Source organism: Panthera leo, chromosome B4 (assembly GCF_018350215.1).
Source record: "Panthera leo isolate Ple1 chromosome B4, P.leo_Ple1_pat1.1, whole genome shotgun sequence".
Classification (NCBI taxonomy): Eukaryota; Metazoa; Chordata; class Mammalia; order Carnivora; family Felidae; genus Panthera; species Panthera leo.
The window spans coordinates 61,266,792-61,283,140 of record NC_056685.1 but is presented as its reverse complement, the minus strand read 5'-3'; the positions used below and the strand labels follow the sequence as shown (position 1 = coordinate 61,283,140).

At 33.6% G+C, this 16,349-nt stretch overlaps 1 protein-coding gene across 10 annotated transcripts in view; it reads right to left on the bottom strand.

Moving 5' to 3' along the window:
* Nucleotides 1–16,349, bottom strand: part of CCDC91 (coiled-coil domain containing 91) — a 347,760-nt gene that overhangs the window by 148,570 nt on the left and 182,841 nt on the right. For all 10 annotated transcript variants that reach the window (XM_042946164.1, XM_042946169.1, XM_042946162.1 and 7 more), the window contains one exon: nt 15,621–15,698. In XM_042946164.1, coding sequence (XP_042802098.1) covers nt 15,621–15,698 — 78 coding nt within the window. The remainder of the gene's footprint in view (nt 1–15,620; nt 15,699–16,349) is intronic.

Here is a 16,349-nt window from a genome sequence, read left to right as displayed (position 1 = left end):
TTATATCCAGTGCATTAACTGAATAGATATATACTGAGATACTTCTAAAAAGATAAAAAAGAAACAAACACATCTGTGTAAGAGGTGGAGAAAGTGAGATAATTTCTCTTTTAAAAAATAAGACATCATGGGGCGCCTGGGTGGCTCAGTGGGTTGAGCGTCCGACTTCGGCTCAGGTCATGATCTCACAGTCCGTGAGTTCCAGCCCCGCGTCGGGCTCTGTGCTGATGGCTCAGAGCCTGGAACCTGTTTGAAATTCTGTGTCTCCCTCTCTCTCTGACCCTCCCCCGTTCATGCTCTGTCTCTCTCTGTCTCAAAAAAAATAAATAAACGTTAAAAAAAAATTAAAAAAAAATAAGACATCTTATTCCTTAAGTTACAAAATTAAATCTGTTTTAGCAAATATACCTGTATTTTTTCCATATATTACTTTCTTTGGTAGTCCCTCTACCTTTGGACTACCTTTGGAAGTCCCTCTTCCTTACTGTGATCACTTATCCCACATTGGCAAAACCAAGACATAAGTTTAAAAAAATTAATGTAGAATAAATCCGAGTTTTTTGGTTATAGCTGAAACTTTTGCTAACTTTTTAATTTTCAAAATCAAAGAGCAGTCCATCCTAAAGTCACTTAAACTCTGTTAGAGTATCTCTCATCTTTATTCTACAGAAGAATTCCCCAGTGATTTCAATGGGAAACACACACATATACACAACCTTGACAGGTTCAATATTAGATGACAAAAATGGGGAAAACACGGAAACAGGTTGAAATAGAATAGTTTGACAGGCAAATAAATATGAAGGGATAAGACAATGATCCCTTCATATCAATGATATCCCCAAATATCAGGGGATAACTGCCCCTGAGAGGGTAGCAGAATGACTTTTAGAACTTTAAAGAAAATATACATACTAGGATCCCATCAACATCAAATTAGAATTTCCAGAGAGGAAACCTGCCTTGGCATATGCATTTCAAAAAAGCATCACAAGTAATTTATTATGTGCCGAAAAAAGGTGAGAACCAATGGATTAAGAAATCCTGACAGTGACAACTGTTAAGGACAACTTAAACAAAAAGTACTCACAGTAATACAGCTGCTTGTTATCCTCAAAAAAAAATTAAGATAGTCTACATCTTGGATAGTAATCCTTGATAGAGAAAACTACAGACATGAAAGAACTGTGAAGTCTGAGCCAGTGTGTATCATGAAGAATGACAATTTCAAGACAAAAGCACAATTAAACAAGTAAAGGAAAATTCTTATGTAAACAATCTTTGATGTGGCATGCTCCTATGAAAAGCCTTCCAAGATCTACATTTACTTTACTGCTGTTAACTATCAGAATAAAAGATTTTAAAAATCATGACATAAAAGAAAAAGTAAAGAAAATTAAGTAAACATTATGGGAAAAGTTGGCATATATAGCACATTAGCTTAATTTTAGCTTTGTTTTCTGCTGTACTTTAACAGAATTTCACATGTCTCTTTCATCAATCTGGAGCAAGTTATTTATTTTCTAAATGAACAGAAGAACGCTGGCTTTTTAACAGGAGCCCAGGAATATGAAGGGCTGGTCCACAATCTCTTTCCCTTAAAGTGGATATTTCTAAAAAGAAAATTGAAAGAAGAATTCACATTGTATCATTTTGAAAAGTAAACTAATTAATAATCAGCTGTAAGATAATGATAATGCATTGAGATTGCTATGCTAAAAAGCTGGGAAAACAATGATATATGTAATAACTAATATTTATTAGCAGCATTATTATCAGCCAAGCAATATACACTATCTTACCGGATCATCCCAATACTCCTATGAATAGGTTCTATGGTTTATTCCCCCATTTAAATTTATGAGGAAACTAGAATTCATATGTAAGGAACTTCCCAAGGTCACATTGTTATGAAGTACCAGAGCTGGGGTTTTGATCAAGTTTGTCTGATTTTAAAATAATCAGTTATCTCTACCAACAGAAGTACATGGTTGTCTTAAAGTAGAAATTTTTGTAGAAATGCAATCCTCTTTGGGAATTCATAGAATAAAAACATATAAATTATTACATATCATTATTAAAGTTAGAAAAAGATAAGAATATGAGTGTGTAATACACAATAATAGTACAAAATAGGTTTGGATCTCAAAGTTGTTTATGTAATTGGATTGTAGGTTTTCTTCACCCAGTTCCTGTAATGGATGGTTTGAAGTTGTATGAATAAGGATTTACTAAAAGAACTGAATTCCAATTTGATATGGTCAGCTAATCCATTGAATACACGTATATACCTTGCTTTATTGTGCTTCATCTTATTTCACTTCAGATACTGCATTTGTATAAATTGAAGGTTTGTGGCAACCCTGCCTCAAGCAAGTATACCAGCGCCATTTTCCCAACAGCATTTGCTCACTTCATGTCTTTCTCTCATGTTTTGGTAATTATCATATTTCAAACTTTTTCATTATTATTATATTTAAACTGCTGCAATCTCATGATAAAACTTTAACAGATAAGGAGTGACTCCTTATGGATGAGCACAGAAAAGTGGTTTCTTGAGATGGAATCTACTCTTGGTGAAATGCTGTCAAAATTGTTGAAATGACAAGAAAGGATTTAGAATATTAGGTCAACTTAGCTGATTAAGCAGTGGCAGGGCTTGAGAGGACTGCCTTCAATTTTGAAACAAGTTCTATTATGGGTAAAATGCTATCAAACACCATCGCATGTTACAGAGAAACCATTCATAAAAGGAAGAGTCAGTTGATGTGGCAAACTTCATTGCTGTCTTATTTTAAGAAATTGCCACAGCCTTCCAACTTTCAGCAACCACCACCCTGATCAGTCAGCAGCCATCAATATCAAGGTAAGACCTTCCACCAGCAAAAGGAAATTATGGCTAGGTGCGCCTGGGTGGCTCAGTCTGTTAAGCACCCTACTCTTGGTTTCGCCTTAGGTTGTGATCTCACGGCTTCGTGAGTTCAGGCCTCATGTCAGGTTCTGTGCTGACAGTGGGAGGCTGCTTAGGATTCTCCTGTCTCCCTCCCTCTCTCTGCCCCTCTACTTGCGCTGTCTCTGTCTCTCTCAAAATAAATATGTAAACTTAAAAAAAAAAAGAAAAGAAATTACAGCTAGCTAAAATCTCAAATGATGGTAAGCATTTTTTAGAAATAAAGTATTTTTTAATTGAGGTATGTATATTTTCTGGACATAACGCTGTTGCACACATGACAGACTACAGCATGGTGTACACATAACTTTTGTATGCAATAGGAAAATGAAAAATTCATTTGAATCATTTTATTACAATATTCACTTTATTGTGGTGGTCTGGAATCAAATCCGCAATATCTCCAAGGTATGTCTACATGAGGCTAATTAAAGGTAAAACAGAATTTTCAATTCGTTGTGAAAGTTTAAATTATAACGTAGCTTATTTCTGTTTTAAAATCACAAACTGTTGGTCACATCATTTGGGAACTTTAAAAAGTGCTATTTCATTTGAATGGTCTTAGGCACACAAAGTATGCTAACCAAATGAATTGGAAATTAAGGTTTTTTTTTTCTTTTATTTGATTACCAATGTAAAAGTACAACTCATATTTAAATTATTAAGCTTTAAATTAATATTTGAATCCATGGTAATTTGCTGAAACAAAACCCAGAAACATTCTAAAATTCCTAAGAGGCACAGTATTAGAGAATTTAATCACATAAAAAAAGTCTCACATTTTAGAAAAGCATTAGGACAAGAAATCAGCAATGATCCAAGGGCCGAGGTACTCATATATGACAACATGATGTAAACAAATCTTTAATTCTTATTAATACAGTGAGAAATACAAAAGATGCCATGACTCCCAACTATTCACTGATCCCAAGATAATAATTTTTAAATGAAGAACATATGTAATAAGTAACCACTATTTTAATATGGATGAAAAGATATAAGAGGGGGTGGGGTGGGACTTCTGGAATGATGATATTAGGAGTTCAGAGAAACCTCTACCCCAGATAGGTATCTTTTAAGCAAAAACAATCATTCAAAGTCTCTGTAGATTTATCAAAGGGCTTACAATAAATTGAGCAATATTTATTCAATGAAGTTTATAGAAACCTGGTAGGAACAGAGGGGAAACTATGATACTAAACTCTAGGGACTTCATGCATCCACCCACAGCTGAGCCCTGCAGAACTGTTTCAGCAGGCTCAGCAGCTGAGTGACAGTTCCCATCATCCCCAATCTATTAGTGTAAAAGACTATTCCTGGTAGTCTTGGCAGCTGGTGAACATTAATAGATCCTATTTTCCACAGCTCCATGCTGCAGAAGACTTATATCACATAAATAGGCAGCTGGTAAAAAATGCAATCCTCCTTTCCTCCACAGCTCCGACTGCAGGACAGCTGCTCAGTTGAGCTCAGAAGTCAAATGCCAGTTCCCATCTCTCCTACACTGCTGAAGCAAAAGAACTATTACAGAGATATTTAACAGCTATAAACACTGGACTATCCCATCCTTGTGAACTCCATGTCATAGAAGATTATCTACTGAGTAACAGTGGCAACCATGTAGCAGAATAGTACTTACCCTCCTTCCCTCATACACAGCTCCAGCTGTGAAAGGGATCTGGGTGAGGAAACCAATAAAGAGCAAATTAAGTATCCTACTCTTCCAGGGCCTATGCATTGTCTATAGGTTTTATGACAGGTTACAGGGAGGCTCTGGCACACAAACCAGCTCTGCCAAAAGGAATGATCTATAACTAGTCTATAACTGGATCAGTGGATACTCTAGGGCACTGTCAGAACAATAGAGCAATCAACTAGAAATTAACAGAAACTAACAGCAAGATACAATAAATAGATACAATAAAATAGAGACAAGTCAGAATCACAAAACGGAAATCAGGAAAGAAATAGTTAAAGAGACCATGGCTTTAAAACAGTCATTTCTGGTAGTCAGAATGAGTATGTGAATGTCCATTTTGCTCTGTCTACAAAATCAGAAGTTGCACAATTCAAAAGAAACAGACTTCACTAAATGATCAAACAAAAACACAAAGTTTCCTGAGGATTGAAAACACAAAATTGCTACTACAGTTTATATACAATGTCTAGTTTTTAGTAAAAAATTGCTAGACATGGAAAGAAGTATGAAACTGCATCACATATACAGGAAAAACAGGAGTCAGTAAAAACTACCTTTAATGTGGCCCAGATATTAGACTGGACCAGAAAATGCCTTCAAAGCACCAATTATAAAAATGTTTAAAGAACTAAAGGATACCATGCTTAAACAATTAAATAACATCTCATAAAATACACAGTATCAACAAAGAGGGAAATTATACAAGAGAAACAAAAGGAAATTCTGGAGTAGAAAAGTGAAACAAAAATGAAAAACTTCATAGAGGTTTTAAACAGGTTTGAACTGAGAGAAGACATAATCAGTAAATCTGAAGAAATATCAATAAAGACCATGGAATCTAGACTATAGCACTTAAATATTAAAGAAAAATGAATAAAGCCTCAGAAAAATGTGAGACACTATTAAGTGAATCAACACATATACAATGAAAGTAACACAAAGAAAGAAGAGAATAAAAAATACTTAAAGAAATAATAGCTAAAAACTTCCCACAGTGATGAAATACAATATACACATATAAGAAGCTCAGTGACTTCCATGTAGGAAAAACTAAAAGAGATACATACCCAGACATATTATAGTCAAAATGTTGAAAGACAAAAACAATTCTGAGAACAGTAGAAGAATGATTCATCACATACAAGATAACCACAAAAAAAATTAACAGCTTACTTCTCATCAGAAACAATGAAAGAGAGAAGGGAATGGGATGACATTTTCAAAGTGCTGAAACTAAAGAAAAAGTCTGTCTCACAAGAAATATATACCCAACAAAAGAAAACAAAAAAAAAAGCTTTCAAAGATAGAAAATTATCTTTAAAGAATGAAAATGAAACTAAAGCTCTTTCAAGACAAATTCTTTGTTAGCAGACACAAGTTACAGTAAATACTAACAGAAGTACATTTAGGCTAAAACAAGTAAAATCAGAAAATGACTCAATCCACATGAAGAAACAAAACATGCCAGTAAAGTTAATCATGTGGGTAGTTTTAAAAGACAAAATAATTGAATATTTCTTCTCTGCTCTTCTCTTAATTGATTTAAAAAGAAATTACATTTTGAGGTGCTGGGGTGGCTCAGTCGGTTAAGTGGCCAACTTCAGCTCAGGTCATGATCTCATGGTTTGTGAGTTTGAGCCCCACAGTGGGCTCTCTGCTGTCAGCACAGAGCCTACTTCTGATCCTCTGTCTTCCTCTTTCTCTGCCCCTCCCCTACTTGCACATTCTCGCTCTCTCGAAAATAAACATTTCAAAAATATTTAATAAAAAAAGCAACTACATTTTTTAAAAGTACATAATTGTATTTGTACAAAAGACAGTTTAGATTCAAAGATACACACTGGTTGAAAGTAAAAGGATGGGAAAAGATATACCATGCAAATAAAAACTCTAACAGAGCTGGAGAGGATATAATAAGGTCAAGAAAAAAAATAGACTTTAGGAGAAAAAAAAATCATACCAGAGATAAAAACAAACATCTTACAATACTAAAAGGGTCAATACTTAAGGAAGATATAACAATAAAGAAGACATATACAGTTAACAAAATACCCCCAAAATACATGAAACCAAACCGACACAATAACGAAGAATTCAAGAATAATGGATACTTTGATACACTCACTATCAATAAAGGATAGAAAAATTAAGCATATTACTAACAGTGGACAGAAGAGTTAAACAACACTATGAACCAACTGCATACACGTGGAGACATCTACAGAACACTCCACCCAAATAAAATCATTAAAAAGAATTTTCCAACCACAATGAAATTAAATTAGAATTTAATAACCACCAGAAATTTGGGGAATCTGTGTGTGTGTGTGTGTGTGTGTGTAAATTACACAATACTTTTCTAAGAAACAATATGTTAAAGAAGAAATCACAATAAGGATTATAACTTTTTCTACATGAACTAAAATGAAAATACAATATAACAAACTTATGGGATGAAACAAACTAGAATCAAGAGAAAATATAATTCCTAAATATAATGCCTATAGAAAGAAATATAATATAAATGCCTTTTTTAAAAAAGAAAAAGATTAATTACATAAGTCAGAAAAAAGATATTATCTCAATAATCTACTTATCCATTTTAACGAACCAGAAAAACAACAAACTAAAGCCAAAGTAAGAAGTCATGCAAAATAAAGGTTAGAGTGAAAATTAGTAAATTAGAGAATAGAAAATGGGAGAAAAATAAAAAAAAAATTAATTATTTGCAAACACAAACAGAATGAAAAACCTTTAGATAAATCAACCAAATGAAGAGGAAAGACTCAAATTACAAAATCAGAAATGAAAGAGGAGATATCAGTACTTACCTTACAGAAATAAAAGCATTGTAAGAACACACTATAAACAACTACATGCTAAAAATTAGACTACTAAGATAAAAGAGGTAACTTCCTAGAAAGATAAAATTACCAAACTCAGAAGGAAAACAGAAAATCTGAAGAGATCAATAGCAAGAGAATGAATTTGTTAAAAAAAACGACAACAAAAACAAACACAAAAAACAGGGGCTCTTGGGTGGTTCAATCCATTGAACGTCTGAATCTTTATTTCGGCTCAGGTCATGATCTCACAGTTCATGGGATCGAGATCCATGTCAGCCTCTGTGCTGACAGTGTGGAGCCTGCTTGGAATTCTCTCTCTCCCTCTCTGTCTGCCCACCCCCCACAACACACACACACACACACACACACACACTCTCACCCACACAGAAAAGTCTGCTACCACCAGGTTGTGTTAGTGAATCCTACAAAATTATTAACAAAAAAAATTAATACTGATCTGTTACAAATGCTTCCAAAAAGTTAAAAAAAAAAAGAGAACAAATCCTAACTCATTCTGAGTAAAGTATTACACTGATAGCAAAACCTAAGACACCAAACTACAAACCAATATCCCCTGTGAATGAAGATATGAAATATTCAACAAAATATTAATTAATAGATTAATGCAACACATAAAAAACATATATACACCAAGGCCAAGTGAGACTATCTCAGGAATGCAAGACTGATTTTTTTTTAATATTTATTTTTTTATTTTTGGGAGAGAGAGAGCACGAGTGGGGCAGGGGCAGAGAGAGGGGGGGACAGATCAGAAATGGGCTCCATGTTGAAAGCAGTGAGCCCAACCCAGGGCTTGAACTCATGAACCGTGAGATCACGCCCGAGCAAAGTCATACCCTCAAGTGAGTAAACCACCTAGATGCCCCAGCAAGGCTGATTTCACATCCAAAAATCAAATGGAATACACCACATTCATAAGAAAAAACAAAATCTTCATTTCAAAAGACACAGAAATGCACCAGACAAAACTCTGCAACCTTTCATGATCAAAAAAAATTTTTTCAACAAACTAGAAATAAAAAGAAACTCTCTCAACCTAATAAAGACCACCTATTGAAAACTCACTTAAAACATCATATTTAATGGCTAATAACTAAATGTTGTCCTCCTAAGATCAGGAAAATGACCAGGATGTATGTGCTTGCAGCTCTTCTTCAAATGGTATTGGACATCTATCCAGGACAATTAGGCAGGAAAAAGAAACAAAAGGCACCCAGACTGGAAAGAGTGCAGGTGGCATGATCTTATATATAGAAAATCCTAAGAAATCTATTAAAAATTATTAGAACTAATGAACTTATATATCAGAACAAATACACAAAATCAATCCTATTATTATATGGTAGTAATGAAGAATCTGAACATGAAATAGAAACAATTCATTTTACAATAGCATCAAAAAGAATAAAGTACACAGGAGACACTACAACAGATTGTTGGAAGGAATTAATGAGGATAAAATAAAGACATTTCATCATTATGGATCATAAAACTTAATGCTATTAAAATGGCAATACTCTCCAAATTGGTCTATATATTCAATGCAAATCATCCCACTTGGAGAGTCTACAAATAAATCCTCACAAAGATGGTTAATTAATTTTTGACAATGGTCGCAGGACAATTCAATGAGGAAAAACAGTCTTTTCAATGAATGAGGTTGGGAATAACTGGATATCAACAACAACAACAACAACAACAACGACAACAAACGTTGTACCCTCTTTACACCATAGATAATAATTAACTCAGGATGGATTAAAGACTTAAATGCTAATTAAACCCAATAGCATGGCTAAATATTTTTTTTTAATGGAAAATAACAAGTGTTGGTAAGGATGGAGAGAAATTAGAACTCTCAGTCACTGTTGGTTGGAATATAAAACACTGCAACCGGAAACATTCTGGTAGTTCCTCAAAATGTTAAACATAGATAATCATACAACCCAGTAACTCCAACCCTATGTATATTCCCAGGAGAAATAAAATACATCCACATAGCATTATTCATTAATAGTCAACAAGTGAAAACAATCCAAATGGCCATCAACTGATGAAAGGATAAATAAAATGTGGTGTATCTATACAATGCAAAATCACTGGACAATAAAAAAGAAATGAAATACTAAGACATGTAACAATATGGATGAACTCTGAAAATATTATTCTAAGTGAAAGAAATAAATCACAAAGATCACAAGTTGTATGATTCCACTTATACAAAATGTCCAGAAAACATAATGTAGTCATAGTGACTATAGTCACTATGACTATAGTGATATAATGTAGATTAATGGTTACCAAGGGTAGGAAAACACGTAGTTGGTTAGGGAGTGAAAAATGACCACTAACAGAAATAAGGTTTCATATAGAGTGTCGAAAATGCTCTGAAATTACACTGTGGTGAATACTGTATAATTCTGTGAAAAACTAAAAACTACTGAATTATAAACTTTAAATTGGTGAATTCTATAATAAATGAATTATATCTCAGTAAAGTTGTTCAAAAATAAAAAATTATAAAATGTTAAAATATCATTAGCCTACTCAAAATCAAAATATATAATTATAGTAAACTTTCCTCTGTTTTAATCACTACCGATAACATCAGGTTCTTAGAAATCAGAGTGAAAAATGGAGAAAACGTACTATAGTTTTTGAAATACAAATGTAAACTAGCTCCAAATGATTTTGACAGTTTCAAATCTTGCAATCAAACTCCAAATAATCCCAAGCCTTATCATAGAATAGACTGTAGAAGTAAATAAATTTGCATTACTTCTTAAAAAATAAATAAATAAATAACACCATTACTTGTGTTGTCTTTTTTTCCAGTTCAAATCAAGTGTAAAACCCTTACTTTTCCTTATGTCTATTACTCTCCCATGTTGATGATATAATTTTCTTAAAATTTTCCTTTACATACATTAAAGTCACACCGGACAATATTATATATATTTTTTAATTTAACAAACATAATTTTAAACTTAAAAAAAGAAAGTCTATTGCATTAACCCACAGTCTTGTCCTTTCCTTTGTTTTTTACCTAATGTTCCAAAATTCCTTCCTTTATCATTGCCTTTTGTTTGGATAATTTCCTTAGCCATTTTTTTAGAGTAGGTCTCCTCGGGGGCGCCTGGGTGGCGCAGTCGGTTAAGCGTCCGACTTCAGCCGGGTCACGATCTCGCGGCCCGTGAGTTCGAGCCCCGCGTCAGGCTCTGGGCTGATGGCTCGGAGCCTGGAGCCTGTTTCCGATTCTGTGTCTCCCTCTCTCTCTGCCCCTCCCCCGTTCATGCTCTGTCTCTCTCTGTCCCAAAAATAAAAAAAAAAAAAAAAAAAAAAAAAAGTAGAGTAGGTCTCCTCTGACAAATTCTCTTAGTTTTCCTTCAAGTGGGAACATCTTGGTTTCTTCCTTTCATTTCAGAAGTGTATTTTCACTGGATATATAATCTGGATTGACAGTTATTTTATTTCAATACTGTTCTATTTCCTTCTGGTCTCTATGGTTCCAGATGAAAAACTGCTAGAATAATACATGAATTCAGCAAAGTTGCAGGATATAAAATCAATGTCCAGAAATCAGTTGCCTTTCAGAACACCAATAATGAAGCAGCAGAAAGAGAAATCAAGGAATCAATCCCATTTACACTGCACAAAAAACCTTAAGATGCCTAGGAATAAAGCTAACCAAAGAGGTAAAAGATCTGTACACTGAAAACTATAGAAAGCTTATGAAAGATATTGAAGAAAACAAAAAGAAATGGAAAAACATTCCAAGCTTATGGATTGGAAGAATAAGTATTACTAAAATCTCTATACTACCCAAAACAATGTACACATTCAATGCAATCCCTACCAAAATAACACCAGCATTCTTCACAGAGCTAGAACAAGCAATCATAAAATTTGTATGGAACCAGAAAAGACCCCAAATAGCCAAAGCAATCTTGAAAAAGAAAACCAAAGCTGGAGGCATCACAATCCGAGACTTAAAGCTGTATTACAAAGCTCTAATCATCAAGACAGTGTGGTATTGGCACAAAAACAGACACTCAGATCAATGGAACAAAACAGAGAACCCAGAAATAGACACACAGATGTATGGCCAACTAATCTTTGACAGAGCAGGAAATAATATCCAACAGAAAAAAGACAAGTCTTTTCAGTAAAAGGTATTGGGAAAACTGGACAGAAACATGCAGAAGAATGAACCTGGACCACTTTCTTACACCATACATAAAATAAACTTAATGTAAATGAAAGACCTAAATTTAAACAAGAAACCATCAAAAGCCTTGAGGAGAAAACTGGCAACAACCTCTTTGATCTCAGCCGCAGCAATTTCTTACTAGACATGTCTCCAGAGGCAAGGGAAATAAAAGCAAAAATGAACTACTGGTACCTCATCAAGATGAAAAGCTTCTGCACAGCAAAGGAAACAATCAACAAAACTAAAAGGCAACTTACTGAATGGGAGAAGATATTTGCAAATGACATAATGAATAAAGGGTTGGTATCCAAAATCTATAAATAACTAATCAAACTCAACACCCATAAAACAAATAATCAAGTAAAGAAATGGGCAGAAGACATAAATAGACACTTTTCCAAAGAAGACATCCAGATGGCTAACAGACACATGAAAAGATGCTCAACATGATTCATCATCAGGGAAATACAAATCAAAACCACAATGAGATACCATATCATACCTGTCAGAATGGCTAAAATGAACAACTCAGGAAACAACAGGTATTAGTGAGGATGTGGAGAAAGGGGAATGCTTTTGCACTGCTGGTGGGAATGCAAACTGGTGCAGCCACCTTGGAAAACAGTGTGGAGGTTCCTCAAAAATTAAAAATAGATCTACCCTATGACCCAGCAATAGCACTGCTAGGAATTTACCCAAGGGATACAGGAGTGCTAATGCATAGGGGCACTTGTACCCCAATGTTTATAGCAGCACTTTCAACAATAGTCAAATTATGGAAAGAGCCTAAATGTCCGTCAACTGATGAATGGATAAAGAAGTTGTGGTTTATATACACAATGGAATACTACTTGGCAATGAGAAAGAATGAAATATGGTCTTTTGTAGCAACGTGGATGGAACTGGAGTGTTATGCTAAGTGAAAAAAGTCAGGCAGAGAAAGACAGATACTGTATGTTTTCATTCATATGAGGATCTTGAGAAACTTAACAGAAGATCAAGGGGGAGGGGAAGGGGGAAAAAAAAGTTACAGAGAGCAAAGGAGGCAAACCATAAAAGACTCTTGAATACTGAGAACAAACTGAGGGTTGATGGGGGGTGGGAGAGAGGGGAACATGGGTTATGGGCATTGTGGAGGGCACCTGTTGGGGTGAGCACTGGGTGTTGGATGGAAACCAATTTGACAATAAATTACATTAAAAAAAATTAAAAATAGAGCTACCCTATGACCCAGCAATTGCACTACTAGATATTTATCTGAACAACACAAAAATGCTGTTTCAAAGGGACATATGCACCCCAATGTATATAGTAGCCAAATTATGGAAAGAGCCCAAATGTCCATTGACTGATGAATGGATAAAGAAGATGTGGTTTTCATATATAATAGATATTACTCAGCAATCAAAAAGAATGAAATCTTGCCATTTGCAACAACGTGGATGGAACCAGAATGTATTATGCTAAGTGAAATAAGTAAGTCAGAGAAAGACAAATATCTCATGATTTCATCCATATGAGGAATTTAAGAAACAAAACAGATGGACATAGGGGAAAGAAAGGAAAAATAAGATAAAAACAGAGAGGGAGGAAAACCATAAGAGACTTTTAAATACAGGGAACAAACTGGGATTTTCTCTCTCTCTCTCTCTCTCTCTCTCTCTCTGTCCCTCCCCTGCTCATGCTCTTTCTCTTTCAAAATAAATAAATAAACATAAAAAAAAAACCCAAGAATTCAATACATAATAAACTTGCTTTCAGAAAATGAAATATGTGGAGCTAGAATCAAAAAGGATTTAAAATATCAAACAGAGCTGTTCATAAAAAGACAAATGTAAACTAAATGCAATGTAAATGTTTTCAAAATATTTAATTTAGAATTCATAAATAAAAATAAGTAAAATGTAATTTCACCTAAGAATATATCACTTAATACACTAAGAAAATTATATAAATTCCAGTATTTTAATTCTTCCCACCCTTAGCCATAAGGGAAAAAAAAAGATGATAGTTCAAAATAGATCCTATAGTTTTACCCAACTGGTTTATATTATATTTATATTTATATTATATATATATATATTATATATATATATATATATATATTTATATTATAAAGCTGGTTTATATTAGAAGGACTAAAAATTCACTATTATATAAAAAAAAAAAAGAGTCAGTAATCACAGCTGCAAAAACCTGAATGTCTCAACAATGGCACCAGTTTCTACTTTGGGTGTGGTCACAAAAATCACCTTTCATGTCCCAAGACATAACTAACTAGACTATTTACCTTGAGTTTAAAAAAAAAAAAAACAAACAAGTGCTTTCAGTTAAAATAATTCTGGATCTACTTCTTTTTCTACTTTTATTCAAATGACTTGTTACAAGAAGCTTTTTGAAAATAAATTATTAGCTAACTAAAATGACATTTTTCCTGCCAAATCCAACAATGAAGGTTAATCAATAATAAAAAATTTCTGTATTTCACATGTGGTAGAAGGATTTTAAAAAAAAATTGATGCAGTAATGAACAAACACAAACAAAAAACGAAATGCTTACCTATACAGGTAGAGTTAATTATGGTATACATATACTGTGGAACACTATTGTATGAAAAAATAAAGTTGATACATACTGATACTAAAATATTTCCAAGTCATAGTGAATAAACACAGAAACAAAAGAAGAGACTGAGTGGAATAACATTTTCTGTAAAACCAAATAAAAAAATTATATAACATGATATTATATATAGTATATATACTTATGTATATATATGTATATATATGTATATATGTACATATATACATATATATACACATATATGTACATATATACATGTATATATGTGTGTGTATATATATATGGTATGATAGTATATATACTTATGAAAAAATGGAGAAAAACCTTTAGAAAGATACACATCAAACACTAACAGTGGTTACCTCTGGGGAGAATTGTTTGAATTTGATTTCAACAAGAACACATTCCTCATGACACAACATGAAATTTAGGGGGAAAAAGATTTTTTTTGATAAGTTATTACAACACCAGTAAGAGAAAATTAGGTTCACAGTATTAGTTCTTGACACAAAGTGAACTAGGAGGCAAATTTACATCCATCAGACACAACTAATGCACAAACTCTTTAAAGTTCAGGTCATCTTGAAAGTTTGCAACATACCAGTCCTCAGTTTGCTTTAAATGAATAAGCTTATGCAGGCCCAGAATCAGAGAGTAATATTGTATATGTCCCTGATACTGACATTATCATGATTTCTGTAACAATATTCACAACAATATTTTTAAACTTTATTTATTTATTTGAGAGAGAGAGAGCGAGGAGGGGCAGGGAAAGAGGGAGAGAGAGAATCCCAAGCAGGCTTCCATGCTGTCAGTGCAGAGCCCAACACGGGGCTTGATCTCATGAACCATGAGATGATGACCTGAGCTGAGATCAAGAGTCGGATACTTCACTGACTGTTCCACCCAGGTGCCCCACGACATTTTTTTTCTTAATCCCCTTCACCCACAATATCTATCAGATTTATATCATGCCTTTTTTTTTCTAAAAGAGGTAGAACCACAGCAAGGAAAAAATCTAATCTAGCAATTAATTCTACAGTATTTTGTTCTTGAATTTCTTCAGCTTCAGATTCTATATTCTTAAAAAATTCCACAACTTCTCAAATGCAGAGCAACATCTAGCATTACCTTTGTAATCTACTAAGTATATTTTCAATTAACACATCAGTCAATTGAAAGGAATTGTATACCAAAATAAGACTACTGTAATTTTATAATTTGTGTATGTTTGCATATGCCTATGTGTATAAATGTTTTATGAAAGTATGCTAAAGTTTAAAAAAGAAAACAGACTCCCAAATCTCTACCTTATATTCATCCACAATAATGCTGAGAGCTTCATGACCAGCTTTCCTCATGTCTTCCAATTCTTGTTTATGCTTGTCCTGAAAAACAAAAACAAAAAAATAAACCATGATTTGTTCTTTCGTTTATAAACTAAAACCACTGACTTTTGCATTCATGAATGACTGAGTGGTTTGTGGCACATCAATGCTTTGGCTAAAAAAGAGAAAAAATAAACTTCTGTGTAAAAGTATTAGGGAGGACTGAAACAATGAAAACTTACAGCGAAACAATAACTGAGAGAGGAAAACCATACTCAAAAATGAGAAAACATAAGGCAATGGGATTGTCTCTTGGAACATTTGGCAATTCTGGACTTGAATCAAGAGACAGGAAGGCCTGTGTTACTTCAATGAGCTTGGGCTTCTACATATTTTTTATTACTTCTCCAGTAATATATGTATACCAGTAGTTTAATACATAACAAAGTTGGAGAACCACTGGATTAGGGTGATCACCTCCTCATTCTACCTTCTTAGGAAAGGAAAGGATGAACTCTCTTTGGAGAATGTTAATATCCTACAAAGACTTTCTAATTTTTCAAACACTCTGAATAGCTTTCAATACAAAAGTATCAGAGAGATGACAACAGATGAGACCAAAAACACAGAAAACACAAAGACCAAAGGAATAGGCCCATGGAGGATTTATATATTAGCTATCAAAGAGTTTAAAACATCTATGATTCATAT